This window comes from Cercospora beticola, chromosome 6, assembly GCF_033473495.1.
Source record: "Cercospora beticola chromosome 6, complete sequence".
NCBI classification, from domain to species: domain Eukaryota; kingdom Fungi; phylum Ascomycota; class Dothideomycetes; order Mycosphaerellales; family Mycosphaerellaceae; genus Cercospora; species Cercospora beticola.
Genome location: NC_088940.1, coordinates 669,960 through 684,056, shown reverse-complemented (window position 1 = coordinate 684,056; position 14,097 = coordinate 669,960). Strand labels below are relative to the sequence as shown.

The window sequence follows — 14,097 nt, the reverse complement described above, 5'->3', positions numbered from 1 at the left end:
GCACTCCTCCTCTCCGCATTCGTAGAACTTAACAACGGGAGTCAAAAAATTTTGACGATTGCATTGGGAGCTTTAACGATTGCGAGGGTTTTGCATGTGGAAGCGGGGTTGTTGGTGAAGGGGAATAAAGGACGGGGGAGACCGGTGGGGTTTTTGACGACGTTGGGGGTGAATTTGGGACTTGCGGGGTATGGGGCGTGGTTGGTGAGGGGGTATTGGGGTTTTTGATGAGGGAGAGAGAGGGGGAGAGGGAATGTGGATCATTGGTGAATGGAGATGGAAGAGATGTGGGTAGAAGAGAGCGGAGGGGAAGAGTGAGGGTGTGTGAGGAAGTACTTGAGATGGGTGGAAGTGATATTGATTGATTGAATCAGCGCTGTTCAGCAACATGAGAGGGATTTCTCTTGAGGCCCCAGCAATGAATGCTCTTTAAGAAATGCATTGGATAGCACACTATTCTTCTTTTCCTGCTCCTCCTATCGCTCAAACATCGTATCCTTCACAACACCCGTATCCGTACTCTTAACACTCGCCCCACTGCTCTTCACAGAATCAGCACTGCCAGCAGCAGTAGCAGCAGAAAGTGACGCACTGCCCGGGCTCTTCGGCTCTGACCCTGCACCAGGACTCTCATCCAAAATCGATGCCGCCTTACCCTTTCCTTCCACTGCCTTCTTCGCCCCAACTTCTCCACCTGCCGCGGCGTTAACTCCCGCATCAGCTTCCACTCCACCCAATAGATCGCCAGGCTCCTCGTCATCTTCGTCCTCCTCCGTTCCTCGCGTCGTGGCTCCACGGTCCAGTTCCTTCTGGGCTTCATCCATTCTTCTTCGCACCTCTGCCGCGACCCGCATTCCATCTGTCACGATATTATCAAGCATGCCACGCAGTCCTTTCCCAGGAGGCACAACACCTGCACCAGGTCCGCCAGGGCTGATGGCAGGCATGCCAGGAATGACTTGTTGCCTGTCAGGAGAAGGCGCGGCGCTGAGGAAAGATGGCGAGGTCAGAGTAGTAGATGGTAGAGGAGCATCGGCAAGATGGAAGGAGTTGGCAAAGCCAGAGTCGAAGAAGGATTCGAGAGCTTCGTCTGCGAGGACGAGCATGCGGAATGTCGGAAGAGTGATGTGTACTGGACTGGTAGGATCGAGCGCGGCATTGGCAGCCACGGCTTTTGGTTTCGCGACTTGTCCAAACGTATTGTCTGATGGGCGTGCGAGTAATGAGTTCTCCGTAGCATTTGTCGTTTCTGGCTCGGGCTCTTGTGCCAAAGGATTCTCGTCAGTAGGCTTGAGCTCCTTTTCGTCTACCAGCAGGTCTTCTTCCTCGTCTTCGTCATCATCGAGCTTGATGTCAGCGACAGCCTCTGCTGCAGCGTTTGTGTCCTTCTCGCCTTGTCGTGAGGGATGATCGGGATCTGCATATTCGAAGCAGCGCCGAATGAATGCCGACACAGCGGATAAGAACTGCTCGTCCTTGCTCAGGGGTATGCCGTCGAGACCTGTGGTAATATGATGTTGTACCAATTCCGCGCCCTCCAGACCTCTTCGAGCCAAGAATAGTAATGCTTCTGACATTCGCAAAATGCCTTCTCTGTCCACTCTGCCATCCTTGTCATCATCATAGAGCTCGAAGAAGTACGCAATGTTGGCCATGATGTCCCTACCACCTTTGATGGGTGCCAGACCGACCACGACATTCTGCAATGTGAGCGACTCGTGACCATCAATGTCCCACTTTGCGAATAATCGCCGCATAAAGTCGTGATCTGCTGGTTCCGGACCGTTGCCCCAGGGAGACAGATTGATGGCTTTGCCTCTCAACGAATTGGCGAAGTACCCATTCTGGCCAGAAGCCTCCTTGGCTGGCGAGCTGGGCGAGTCGGTGATTGCCCATTTAGAGACGCCAGCCAGAAATTCTCGGAACGCATCATAGTCCATGCTGCTCGTATTTGCGCCAAGCGCTACTCTGCCCATCTCTGGCGTCTGTGTAGGCACTCCTGTGACCACTTCGCTGGCTCTTTGGCGAGCCATTCTAGCACGGCGATCTTGTTCAGCTTGTATCATTTGGGCGCGTTGTTGCCTCTCATACAGAATGCTGTAGAATCGGTCGTACAGGAAACCGAGGTCATTCGCCGATAGCTTCTTACTTTCCGGTCCCAGGTTACGAATCGATGTGCGTTTGGCAAAAGACTCGATATTCTGCATCACTGCATCTTTATGCTTGGCGCGCTGCTCCGAGATCGTGGCCTGAGTGATGCCTTCGAACTCCTTGAATGCGACAACCATGAGCGCCTGAAAGTTCGTAATTGCGCGATGCTTTGGATTCTCTGACGTCGGATGAGCAGATTCACCCAGGCGTGCAAAGTAGGACTTGAGCACAGAGATGAATGTGCCGTCATCTGTTGCGTCCAGCAGCTCCTCTCCATTGATTCTCAGAATGGCCAGGCCAATCTGGAACAGGACTTTCGGTCCCTCGAGGAAGAAGACATCGAGCACTCGGAATGCGAATATTAGTGGCATGCTGTTGATGTATAGCGACAGGAACCATGGCAGGGACACAACCGAAAGCTGGACATCGTTCTTGACGAGGTGGTCCCAGATGATCGGCATCGTCTTTTCGACCAAGCTTTCAAACACGCGCTGATCGAGTAGCGTGCCGTACATGGTCGTCGAGTAGTATCCTGGTAGTAAGCGGTCGCACAACACAGAGAGCAAATAGAACGCCTGAGTTTCTGAGAGATAGCTAGAGATGACTTAGCTGTGTTTGCGGCTACAGGGAGTGGACTTACGTACATCAACAATGCTGCCACGACGATGTTCATGGCCTGACAGTAGCCGACGTCTGTGTTCGTCCAGCTGTATGCAGTTAATACTCGTCGTAATCTGCCGATGCCTTCTTCGCTTTGAAAGCCCGCGTATTCCGGCAAACTACGATTCAGATCTTTTTCGATTTCGTCAATAGCAAGTGAGCCTTCACCTTCATGCTGTGCCAGCACTTCTTGGTACTGCTTCGGCTTCTGAAGTCTGTGGAAGAATGAGCCGGATGCGAGCTCCCAGATCTCGCCTCGTAGGAGATTCGGCAGGCCTACTCGAATTAATCTGTGGAAGTCGGGCTGCCGCACCAAAGTTGTGTTTCGGCCATTTTCTTTGAGATACTCATGCCAAAGCCTCATTTTGCTGCGGTCTCGCAACTTTCGAGGATTACCAGGATACTTGAAAATGCTTCCAAGACCGGTGTCTGGCGGAGTCCGCGGGGTGCCATCTGGCTTGGTTGGGGAGGGCGTATCCTCGAAGTCATCGTACAGGAAATACTCAGAGTAGCACTCTTGCGCCACCGTCCGCATCTTCTCGACTTCTTTGATACCTTGCCGCAAGCCCCTCTTAAGGCCATCGCAGAAGCGATCACATTGTTGCCTGCTGCCCTCGAGCTGTATAGTTAGTTTCGGAGGAGCTGGTGCACCAGGCTCGCCATCGCCTCCAGGTTCAAAGCCATTCCAGGTCGTTATTGAAAGCGCGAATTGGAAAGCCTGTGTGTGTAATCTCTCTACTCTCCGCACAGCGCACAATGGCAGCGTGAAACCGTTTCCAGCCGGTCCGGTGCCATGCGTCCTGCCTGTAAAGCCACTGCTTGCGCTCGTGCTTGCTGTACTGACAAACGATGTCTGGACAGTAGAGAAGCAGAGGAATTGCTCGCTCAAATGGAGCTGTCCGACATAGTGCGTCCCTCGATCGCGATCCCAATTGCTCTTGTCCCAATTGCCCGGCTGCGCCTTGGACAAGCTCGCCTTCTTCTTGTTCGGAAGCGTGAGCTCGGCGGTGATCTCATACAGCGGATTCTGGGTCTCTGGCAGTCGGAACTGAAGTCGAAAGAGCTGGGCCTTCGACGGCTTGCCTGTGCTGTTCGGGCTCAAGTTGGCGAGAGGACCGGGCAGGGTAGCGGGATCGATGCCCGTGAGCTGTTGGGCCTTCTGCACGAGGCTGTGGAGGAACATATCAAGCTGGCGGCCACTGCATGCCGCGGGAGTCGGAAGGGTCGTCTAGCTCGACATCATGTCTACTCGTCGCTGTGGAAAAGGGCGATCGTTGTGGAGGTGGGTGTTTGCAGGTCAATGGGCTCTGTCAACAACGCAACACAGCTGCTGCGTTGCTGCGTCTCAGGGCCCGGCCAGTCCCTCACATAAGTCTTGGCGTTACGTCCAATTGCATTGGCCCGTCGATCCTGGCGCGGGCACATGCAGAAACGCGTCGTCAGCAGCATCATAAAGCTGCTTGTTATTTTCGTGGCTTCAGGTCCTCTTATCAACATCTCGAGGTCCTCTACCGGACTTGCCTCGTTGGGTCCGGCGACAAACATCGTGTGGAATAACTCCGATGGCCAAGCAGTATGGCAGGAGTGCGATCATCTTGTGGAAGTAGGCCGCACAGTAAGGACGATAAGCAGAAATGAACATATTGGCCTCGTTCAGACATGCCAATCATTACTGATATCTCAGGAAACAACGCCTGCGCTACAGGATAGCTTGGGTATCACAAATCACTTCTCGCATACATTATAACATTCTCCCCTGCTCACTTGAACAGCCGCCGATATGCCAGCAATTCCGCTTCCGAACATTCAAGGCTTCGATTGCGCCTCCAACAAATCTCCTTCGCGGCGGTTTACACCTAGATATCCGCCCGTCCGGTATGCAGCGTCTTCCTGTTGCGTCTGAAGAACCTCAGAGTCAACCACGAGGCCGTGATCAACCACAACAGCATATTCACCAAGTCCACCCATACTGCGCTCTTCATTCGACGTTGACCATGCTGCTCAGGAGTGGGGTCGGCTTTGATATAGATGTTGCCAAAGAGGCCGAAGAGGGCGGTCCAGAGAATACTACACAGATCGTCAGCTTGAGCTTCACAGGCACCGAAAGAGGAGGAGGATAAGACTTACAAGAGGATCCACTCCCAGGCGAATAGGAATGGATGGAAAGACATGGTATATGTGGCAGCGTAGACCAGGACAGTAACAGCTGCGAAACCTGCTACGACTTCGGCGTAGACCCATTTTCCGTCTGCTGCAACGCCAGCTTTGCGGCCATTGTCGAGATCCACGCCGTAGAGACCGGCGACCGTTAAGGCCAGGACGAATTGAAGGAGGCGGAGAATACCTCTCGCGATGGCGCCAATCAGACCGCCGTGCCCGTCGCGGGCTTTGTCAAGTGGATTGAACATTGCAGATCGACTTTGTGATTCGAAAGGATTCGAGGAATGTCGTGTCGCGATGAATATCTTCGAACCGGAGTATGAACTAGTCGCGTCCGAGTCGTATCTGTCGCGGTCGTAAGGAAATCGAATGTACCAGACACTCGATCTTGCAAGAGCGGAGAAAATGCAGTAGCACAAAGAAGAAACAAGGAACAGCCTGCCGGGGCGTTCGACTCAAAAAGTACAATAGAGAGAATCACACGCTCTTCACAGCTGCGGAATGCGGGAGCTACGACGTACCTTATACCATAGACCCAGTTGCTGCTTCCTGCTCACCGCTCCAAGTCACGCGAGAACAACGCCAAACAAAGACCGCGTTCCACCAGCGACACGCTGTCGTCGTACGACAAAAAGAGACAGATGGTATAGACTGCTGCTAAAATGGTACGGCTTTGTCGCGAATCATTAGACTTTGGGCCCTGTTTGTGGCTCGTAATCTCTCCACGAAGCGCCGTCGACGTCATCAGCGCGCGCTTTGTCGTTTGGCGCTGAGTTTGGAGACGGGGATGGTGCTGCACGTTTGATTGGTTGTGGGCGGGCCTCTACCAACTGGCCGATTCCTTTGGGCAGATGGACGATGCACTTCACCTCTTGGGTTCAAATATGAGGTTTGTGGTCGATTCACGACTGCTGGCGGTCATGGCCTGTAGTGATCAAGCCAGCTTCATTGGTAAGAGTTCACTTGAATATGATCCTGCGCGAATGCATACAGCAACTGGCCGCCACGTAAAATCCTTCGCTGTGTGGCCATGCTGCTTCTCCGGCATATCATGCTCGTCGCGAGGGGAGAAGAATACAGTGATTTTTGTCCACCCGACCAGCTGAACGCAAATGCGTCTCGATATTGATAAGCCAATCGGCGAGGGATTTGATAGTCCAGAAGACCTCCGGGCAGCCATTGCTGAGATCTCAAAGCACACAGAGAGCCGAGGCGAGCAGCTGAATTGGGCGAACCATCTTAAATTCTTGACTGCAGACCTCTCTGCCGAAAAGTCTGCCGAGGAATCGGGGTCTGATAGTACTGAAGATGCAGACGAAGATGCAGACGAGGACAATGCAGAGCACAGCGATGCCGGTAGTGTCGCTCCTTCTGAGGACGACGAGGACGACGAGGACGACTGCAGCTGCAACGACGCCGACATCCGCAACTTCTCCCATAACGACAGGCAGCTGCGTCTGACCACTAAATCTGAAACACCAGACTGCTGTCACTACATCGCCGTCTCCTACTGCTGGACAAGCACAGGTCAAGCTCCATACATGGGAGAGCCTTTCACACTCCAAACAAGCAGCAATGAACCTCGGCCGACATCATGTCCTTCCTCTTTACTCGACCGCGTCATCCAGTTCGCAAGTTGGAAGCAGGTATCTCTCATCTGGATTGATCAAGAATGCATCGACCAGTCCGACCCACAAGACAAGAATGTCGGGATTCAAAGCATGGACCTTGTATACCAGCAAGCAAGCTATTGCCTAGCGGTGCTTGAGGCAACTATTACAGAACAGCGACATCTCACAGCCTTGAGTGAGCTACTTGAAAACAATGTCGAGATGGACGACCTCGATATGATACGAGATGTCTGCGAAGCACTGCGAATCGTAATGTCAGACCAGTGGTTCGAGCGAGCCTGGTGTCTGCAAGAGAGTGTCTCCGGCAATCGACAAATGACACTTTTAGTCAGATGCAGTGAAGATCTGGAAGTCCCAGGTCTGCTTGGAAGTGCCGTGACGGGATGCTTCGAAATGGAGCTTTCCGAGCTGCATCACACCATCGTTTCGTCTCTGGGTCTTCATTTGGACCAAGTAGCAGAGTTACTTGAGCCTGCCATTTTGAAGAGACATCAACAGGTCATCAACGACTGGTATGAGAATATGGCGCCGGATGTGAGCGGCGATTTTGACATAGACTTCCGCACTGTCTGCAACGCTGCACAAGCCTTGAACTATCTATCCCGAAGACAAAATTCTGTCGTGGCAGACAGACTTGCCATATTGGCGAACATGTGCAGATATGAGATCAGACTCGACATACAAGCTGTAGATGCCCTCGGCTTCGGCTTCAGCATTTGTGCCTATATCATGGCAGTCTTGAATGGCGACTTCTCCATCGATGCGGCATACAGCGATTGGAAAATGACCGGGAGGACTGGACGTCAAGACTATCTCGTATCAGGGCCACCAGACAGACAATCTGCTATCCACAGCCCGAGACCGTATTCGTGGTTCATTGCTGAAGACGCCACACTCAATAAACTTCCCTACTTCGACCACGATGCCAACCCCCTTCGCATCGCCGTTCTCCCAGGGCCCTTGATGAGCGGTCTTGGCGTACACGGCTGCATTTGGCTCGCAGACCACTCTCTCGATCTGTCCAGCCTAGTCTCAACCTTTAGGTCACTCCAAGCAACCGAAATACTCATCGCCCTCCAATCGCCCTCATGGGAAGACTCCGTCAGCACAACCTGGGAACCGAAATATTTCTCCCTCGAAGACGCCAGAGCACAATTCCTCATTTCCCTCCTCTGCCATCTCTACAAACACAAATACTTCGCTCTGCACAACCACATCTGGACCTCCCATAAACGTCGCCCTACAACATCTCAACTCCAAACCCCCGAAATCGCAAGCTGGGCCGCAGCATCTTTCGAAGAAATCGTCAACATCGAAACCGAAACTATCAAATTACCACATCCGTTTCCAAGCTTCAAAACGACCAAACCGCGCTACCAAGCCAAACATCCTTTTGTGTCGTTGAACACACGAGTAACGAAACATTTGATCCAGACTATACTATCCACAAGCTCTCTCATCGTTGCACGACCTCGTAATTCTTCCCCAGATTCCAAGGAATCATACGCTGCGTTCTTCGACAAACATGTCAAACTGGGCGATATAATATTTACGCCGAGGAGCAATGGTACATTGGGTGTTGTGCCGGGATATTCATGGTATCCCCATGTTTGGCTTTTAGACAAATTGCGGACTGATAATGAGGGTGGACATTGCGTGACAGCGACCTCACGTGGTTTCGTGCGTGGGTCATGGATAGGAAATGATGAGTTTGAGGAGACACTGTTACTGAAGTAGAGCAGGAACTGCTTAGGGACCAATCGAATTGTAGGGAAAGAGCTTTATATATCTCCATACGTTCCCGCAGGGAATTCCAAGAAACCTCATAGGACAAGGTACAGAGCAGGATAGGGCAGACTCCAAACAGTCCAAGATTGTCATCTCATCTATACATCGCCAATCGAGAAAACCACGAAGGCTCATCAAACAAACGCCATCGCTAATCCCACAAAGAGAATCATCCTCCAACTCTTCCATCCTCTTTTCTACCCCTTCCTCCCCACAGCAATCCCTCCCATAGGCGGCGGCTTCCTCTCCCCAAAATTATGCAACCTCTCCCCAACCAAATAAACCTCATCTCGAATCCTCGCTCTCCACCTTCCCGTAGCCTTCCCAATCTGATCCGCACCCCAAAGCGTCGCCACCCAAGCCGCTGCAACAGGGTACGAGTATCGATAAATCACAATCGCGACTTCTTCCGAGATTCCATCGAAGTTGGAGACCATACGCGGTCCGAGGAAAGTGACAAGACCGAGGAAGAAAGAGGCGATGATGAGTGGTAGGAAGAGGACGGCGAGGATGAGGATCGTGCCAGGAACGATAACGAAGCGGGTCGCGAGGCGGGCTTTAGGGTTGAAGTATCCGTCTGCTGTGATGCGGCGGACGGCTTCGGCGGCGAGAGAGGTAGGTGCTGTGATGATGCTGCGGAGGAAGATTCTACCGATGAGGACGCCGAGTGCGGAGTCGGCGAGGATGTGGATGCTGTACTCCGCGACAGTAGGTTTGACCGACGGCGTGGAACTCCGTACAGCTGAGTGGAGGTAGGTGTGAAGTGGTAGGACGAAGTACAGTTGAAGCAGCATGGCGAAGACCAGCGGTAAGACGATGAAGACGAAGCCGTAGACGTAAAAGCATCGTAGCGCTTGGCCGGTGAACTTCTGGGTTGCGGCGATCCAGGCTTGGAAGTCGACTCCTGAAGCTTTCGCGCGCACATATCTTACGCCTCGCTTGCCTTCTAAGACGAGGAAGAGGAGGCCTCCGAGGGAGTAAGCGCCGAGCGTGTACGCATAGAGGTCGTTCAACACGACTCCATCGGGTAGAGTCATTGCTAGCACTTGGCGTCCAAAAGAGAGTGGTAGTAGAGTCGAGCACAGTCCGATGAAGGCAGAGAAGACCCATAAGCCGACCATGAAGACCGTCATGCGCGCTCGGAAGTGAGGGGGAATGTAAATTTTGCCGAAGTGCTCGTTCTGCTTGCCATCTTTGTCGGCAATGTAAACATCGTCATTTTCCACGTGAATGAATGCCTCGCCAGGTTTTGGTGGTCGGTATTGGTCGCTGCATGGTGTCAGAACGTACTTGCCGTTGCGTTCGAAGGTGACGTCTGGTGTTTGATCATTCTCATCAACCAAGACAATCATCGATGCTTCGTCCAGCCTCGCAGTTTTCAGAGTGAGCAGGCTCGACCACGTGCGACGGATGTGTTGACCTTCCTCGTCCTTCTTGCGATCGTCAAAGAGAAAGTGTGACAAACGCAGTGCCCGAGCACAACGTCGCAGCCACCAAGAATACATGGAATGTAGCACTTTGCTTGGCTTGGCGACGTTCCAAATCGTCGGCGTGATGCTGGTGAACAAAACCAAATCCAGAGCGAACTCCACATACGGCTCCGTTTTGAGCCAGTAGATCGGGAAGATGCCTTGGAATACCCTGCCGATGCCCCATATGACACCGCCAAGGCAGAGGATAACAAGCGCACCATACACGAGTGCGCTGAAAGCTATCTTACGCAGCTGAGTGGTGACACTTCGCTCCAGAACGTCTCGCACGGGATGGAAAGTTGGATCATCGGGGTCCCTAATGAACCACAAGACGCCCTTCCTCAATATTTTGCGGCACATGCCAACGAAAAGTGCGAAGTGGAACATGTAGCACGTGCCCACGAACCAATGGATGAAGCAGAACGTGTAAGGCGCTTGATTCGCATACGCCCATCGAGTGACTAGTGAGGCGCCGTCTTGGAGGGGCAGAAAAGCGACGTCCAGGAGAAGCCCGCAGTAGAGAGGGAAGACCAGCATCTCGATACTGATGATCAGAATCACTTTCATGACCCCACCAGCTTGGCGTAGAGAGTCTCTGACAATCTTCTCAATCTTTTGATGTTGTGGAGTGCTTGTTATTGGGGTGTCGATGGCCACGTAAATGGCGGCGAGCATTGCGAGGGCAACATATCCGGCAAGGACAGCCAACCCTCGATCGCTGGAGTTCCAGTACACCAATGAGGGATCAAAGGGAGCCGCGCTGTCAGAACCGGACCCTGGAAGGAGTGCCTTCCAGATCGCCAGCAGGTACTCTTTGGCAGTTTCGAGATTGGTGCAGACTTGTACCGTCATCTCCAGAACGCGTTTGAGGGCGTCCCACACACTCTGCAACACGAGTGTAGCGGAACCAGGAGAAACAGTCTCTACCACAGTGGTAATGGCATTGCCGACCATCTTGAGCACACCGTTCACTTCGTTCTGGATTGTTCTTAAAGTAGCATGAGCTTCGACAGAAATGTGTAGCCAAGCCCATTGAAATCCAGCGTCAGCTGCAGACTCGTTACCGGTCGGGAAAGCACCAGCCAAGCGGTGGTAGGCACTGCTAGCAGTCGCTTTCGACACCTTATAAACCCAAGACGTAAGATCGGAGTCGCCCAACCACGGCACCAAAATCTCTCCGAACGCAAATATGGATTGCACCAGAAGAGCAGATGCGGCAGCAAACCACCCAACCAAGAGAAGTGCAATGTCAACCAGGAAGTCCGTGCACATCGAGATGAAGCGGAGTGGTGATTTGATCACGGTTTCGAACGGGTTGTTGATGATGAGTAGCACCAGCTTGCCCCACATGTATGGCATTGCGACAGTCAACCCCACTGAACCGATGACCAGAACGCAGCAGAAGCATGAAGTCTGGAAAAGGCCTATAAGGGGGCCCTGAAGTCCAATGAGCTCGAGAATACCTTCCAGATCCTCGGCATCCTCCACGGCTTCGGCATCGAGCCCGGCTTGCTGCGCTGCCTGGACAACTTCTGCATCATGCTGATCGTGTTCAGCCTCGACTTCGTTGTTCTGACCAGGAACAGGTATCCCGTCTTGCACAGGGACAAAAGGAGCCTCTGCAGGATCATTTGCATCGATACGTTCTTCGCCAGCCGTGGGCACTGGCTCTGGGGCATTTTGAGGCTGGATGTCGCCCCAGAACCAATTCACAAGCCATTGTGCTGTAGTCAGCGGTGCACCAGCGTGAACCTGCGGCTGGGCGAGCTGTTGTGCAGGTGCCTGATCCGTCCCTTCAGCGGCTTCAGGTCCGAGCTCAGCGCGGCGAATTTGCGCTTGCTCATCCTCGTCAATGCTCGTGCTTGGGGGAACGCTTTCACTGTCGTGTGTTGATGATATTACTGGTACTGATGACTCCGGCTCTGGTCCGTCCGGGTGGAAAGGATTGTCATTTGAGCTAGTAGGCTGCGGTTCGGCGTGCCCGTTAGTCTGTTCTGCTTCATCCCCATTCGAGCTTCGGAGGCCTCCGGACTGCGAGTTTCCATCCTCAATCTCGTTCAATTTCTCTGCAAGACGCTTCTTCAGATCATCAGTTGTGATGAGCTTGGATGTCTTCTTAGCTTCTGCAGGCTCTGGCACCACCAGTCGAGCTTTGCCTTTGTCCTTGCGTTTGATATTGATCTTGGCATCAGGTCCAGCATTAGTGATCGGTATTACATCCTTGTCGGTCTGGATCTCATTCGTGATTGCATAATCATGAAGCTCAGGAGCAGCAGGCGCTGCAGCCATCGAGACATCATTCGTAGACTGCCTTCTACTTGGCGGACTGCAGGATATCCAGCTTCCTTCGATGGGACTGCCATCAATCAACGAAGGCGCACTCACGAGACTGGCGCTTTCTGAGGATTGCTGAAGCGAAGCGGTCGGCGACGTTGCCGGGCCTGCTACACTCATAGGATCGCCGTTGGACTCTTCCAGAATTCGCTTGATATGGGTTGCAGCTGAAGAGGTGGCGCGTGTAGGCATCGGCGGTCTCCGCTGGCTTGTTGAGCTTCCGGCCAATGGCGGAACATTGTCATTGTCAGACCAGTCGCCATCTTGCTGCTCCTGAGAGCCACTCTGAGCTGCATCCACCAGGGCACCGTTATCCTGCCTTCGCGCACCTCGAGCCTCGAGCTCAGCAAGCAGCACTTCTTCCCATGCCTCTCGCTCGTCGTCGGAGAGCGTGCGTAGCTTCTCGTACACCTTGTCAGCCAAAACGCCGGCGTCGGAGCCCGCATTTTCGGCAGCAAGAACATGACGCAGCACCTCTGTTGCCTTGATCGCGAATCGATTACGTGACTCCTCATCTTCGCCAAACTCACTAGTTGCAGCGTCCACCATGGCGTACAACTGCTCCCATGGCACAGAATGATCATTGGAGGTCTCCTCAGTGCCAGTCTCCGTCTGGAGAGCAGCAAGTCTAGCACGTGCCTCCTCTAACAATTGCGCCTGCCTACGAAGGCGATCCCGTCTCTGCACAAGTTGGTCATGCTCCCGTTGTTCATTATTGATCTGCTCCAGGTTGACTAGGGGCTGCTGTTGCACAACCCACTCGCGAATGAGAAACACCAGAATGAAGCCCAAGATGACGACGCAGGTGATGAGTTGACCCTCGAAAACGTCAAGGATGAGGCGATTAGCCTTGGTACTGGAAGTAAGCTCAGATAAGTAGGTCCATGACGAAAGGATGGATACGTCGGCGTGCGAGTGATACAAGGTCGCATTATAAATGTTAGACGCGGCAGTCTGGTTTACTGCATCCAGAGCAGTGGTCGCAGCAGCGCTCGCACTGTTCTGGGTATTCTTCCAGTCCACCGTACCGAACCACTTGTCATAGGCATCGTACAGGGCGTTTTGAATTCCGGCAGACACATCGTTGATCAATTCTGACCCTTGGGACTGTGCTTGCGAGGCAACATCTGCCGCCTGCATGCTCCGTATGTAGTCCTCACGTGCCCATCCGGCGTCTGCAAACCAAAAAATCCATCTCCACGCGGTGCGGATTAGCAAAGGTAGGACGACGAGCCAGACACTCATAACCAGGATGGCGCGCAAGCCGTTGACAATCATGGTCGCGACATGTATGCATGCTCTTTTCAGGAAGACGGACCAAGGTAGTGTCTTTGGCATGCCGGCATCGTAGAGTTTGGTAAAACGGAAAGGAGTCTTGCACAATTCGCAGTGCTTCTTGTGCGAGTGACTGAGCCATTCCATGAGACACTCCTGATGGACGAACTTGATACTGCCGCTGCACTTGCAAGGGTAGAACAGAGGTTCTCCGGGAGCAGCCTCGCTTCTGCATATGCGACACGTCTCTCCGGCCTGGCCGCCATCAGTGCCCGTCCTGATCGAAGATGCAGTGTCTCGTCGCTGCGGAGGGGCGGGATTGAATGTAGGATCGTTCATGATATCGGGCGCATCGTCGGAAGGATTGGCATGGCTGCCCGGGAAGTCTACGGGGTCGTCCATGGTGGAGGAGGGTGAGGAAGTGGCCCGCAGGCTGCAGTAAGGCGTCTAGTCGATCATCGAATGTCCGGTCGCTGGCTGCAGCGGTGGTGATGTCCTGTTCGGTTCGTTTGACGAGTGACGTGGTCGATTGTGGTCGTGGTAAGATAGGGCGCAAACGCAGCGCTGTCGGAAGAAAGTAGTCACAGATGGTGGTATCGATCGGATTGCAGTAGGGACTTGGGCTG

The 14,097-nt window shown here is 53.2% G+C and overlaps 4 protein-coding genes across 4 annotated transcripts; 1 reads left to right on the top strand and 3 right to left on the bottom strand.

Moving 5' to 3' along the window:
* Positions 1–476: 476 nt before the first annotated feature.
* On the bottom strand, positions 477–3,994 carry RHO25_009390 (uncharacterized protein; the record flags this gene model as incomplete). Its single annotated transcript, XM_023600926.2, has 2 exons — positions 477–2,745; positions 2,796–3,994. The coding sequence occupies 2 exons, from the start codon at positions 3,992–3,994 to the stop codon at positions 477–479; spliced, it is 3,468 nt and encodes a 1,155-aa protein (XP_023454121.1).
* A 673-nt stretch (positions 3,995–4,667) lies between these two features.
* On the bottom strand, positions 4,668–5,219 carry RHO25_009389 (uncharacterized protein; the record flags this gene model as incomplete). The annotated part of the gene is made up of 2 exons (XM_023600925.2): positions 4,668–4,878; positions 4,939–5,219. The coding sequence occupies 2 exons, from the start codon at positions 5,217–5,219 to the stop codon at positions 4,668–4,670; spliced, it is 492 nt and encodes a 163-aa protein (XP_023454118.1).
* Positions 5,220–6,083: 864 nt separating this feature from the next.
* Positions 6,084–8,339, top strand: RHO25_009388 (uncharacterized protein; the record flags this gene model as incomplete). The annotated part of the gene is made up of 1 exon (XM_023600924.1): positions 6,084–8,339. The coding sequence occupies one exon, from the start codon at positions 6,084–6,086 to the stop codon at positions 8,337–8,339; it is 2,256 nt and encodes a 751-aa protein (XP_023454119.1).
* Positions 8,340–8,587: 248 nt separating this feature from the next.
* On the bottom strand, positions 8,588–13,873 carry RHO25_009387 (uncharacterized protein; the record flags this gene model as incomplete). Its single annotated transcript, XM_023600923.2, has 1 exon — positions 8,588–13,873. One exon carries the CDS (start codon positions 13,871–13,873, stop codon positions 8,588–8,590), a length of 5,286 nt encoding a protein of 1,761 aa, XP_023454116.1.
* Positions 13,874–14,097: the final 224 nt, after the last annotated feature.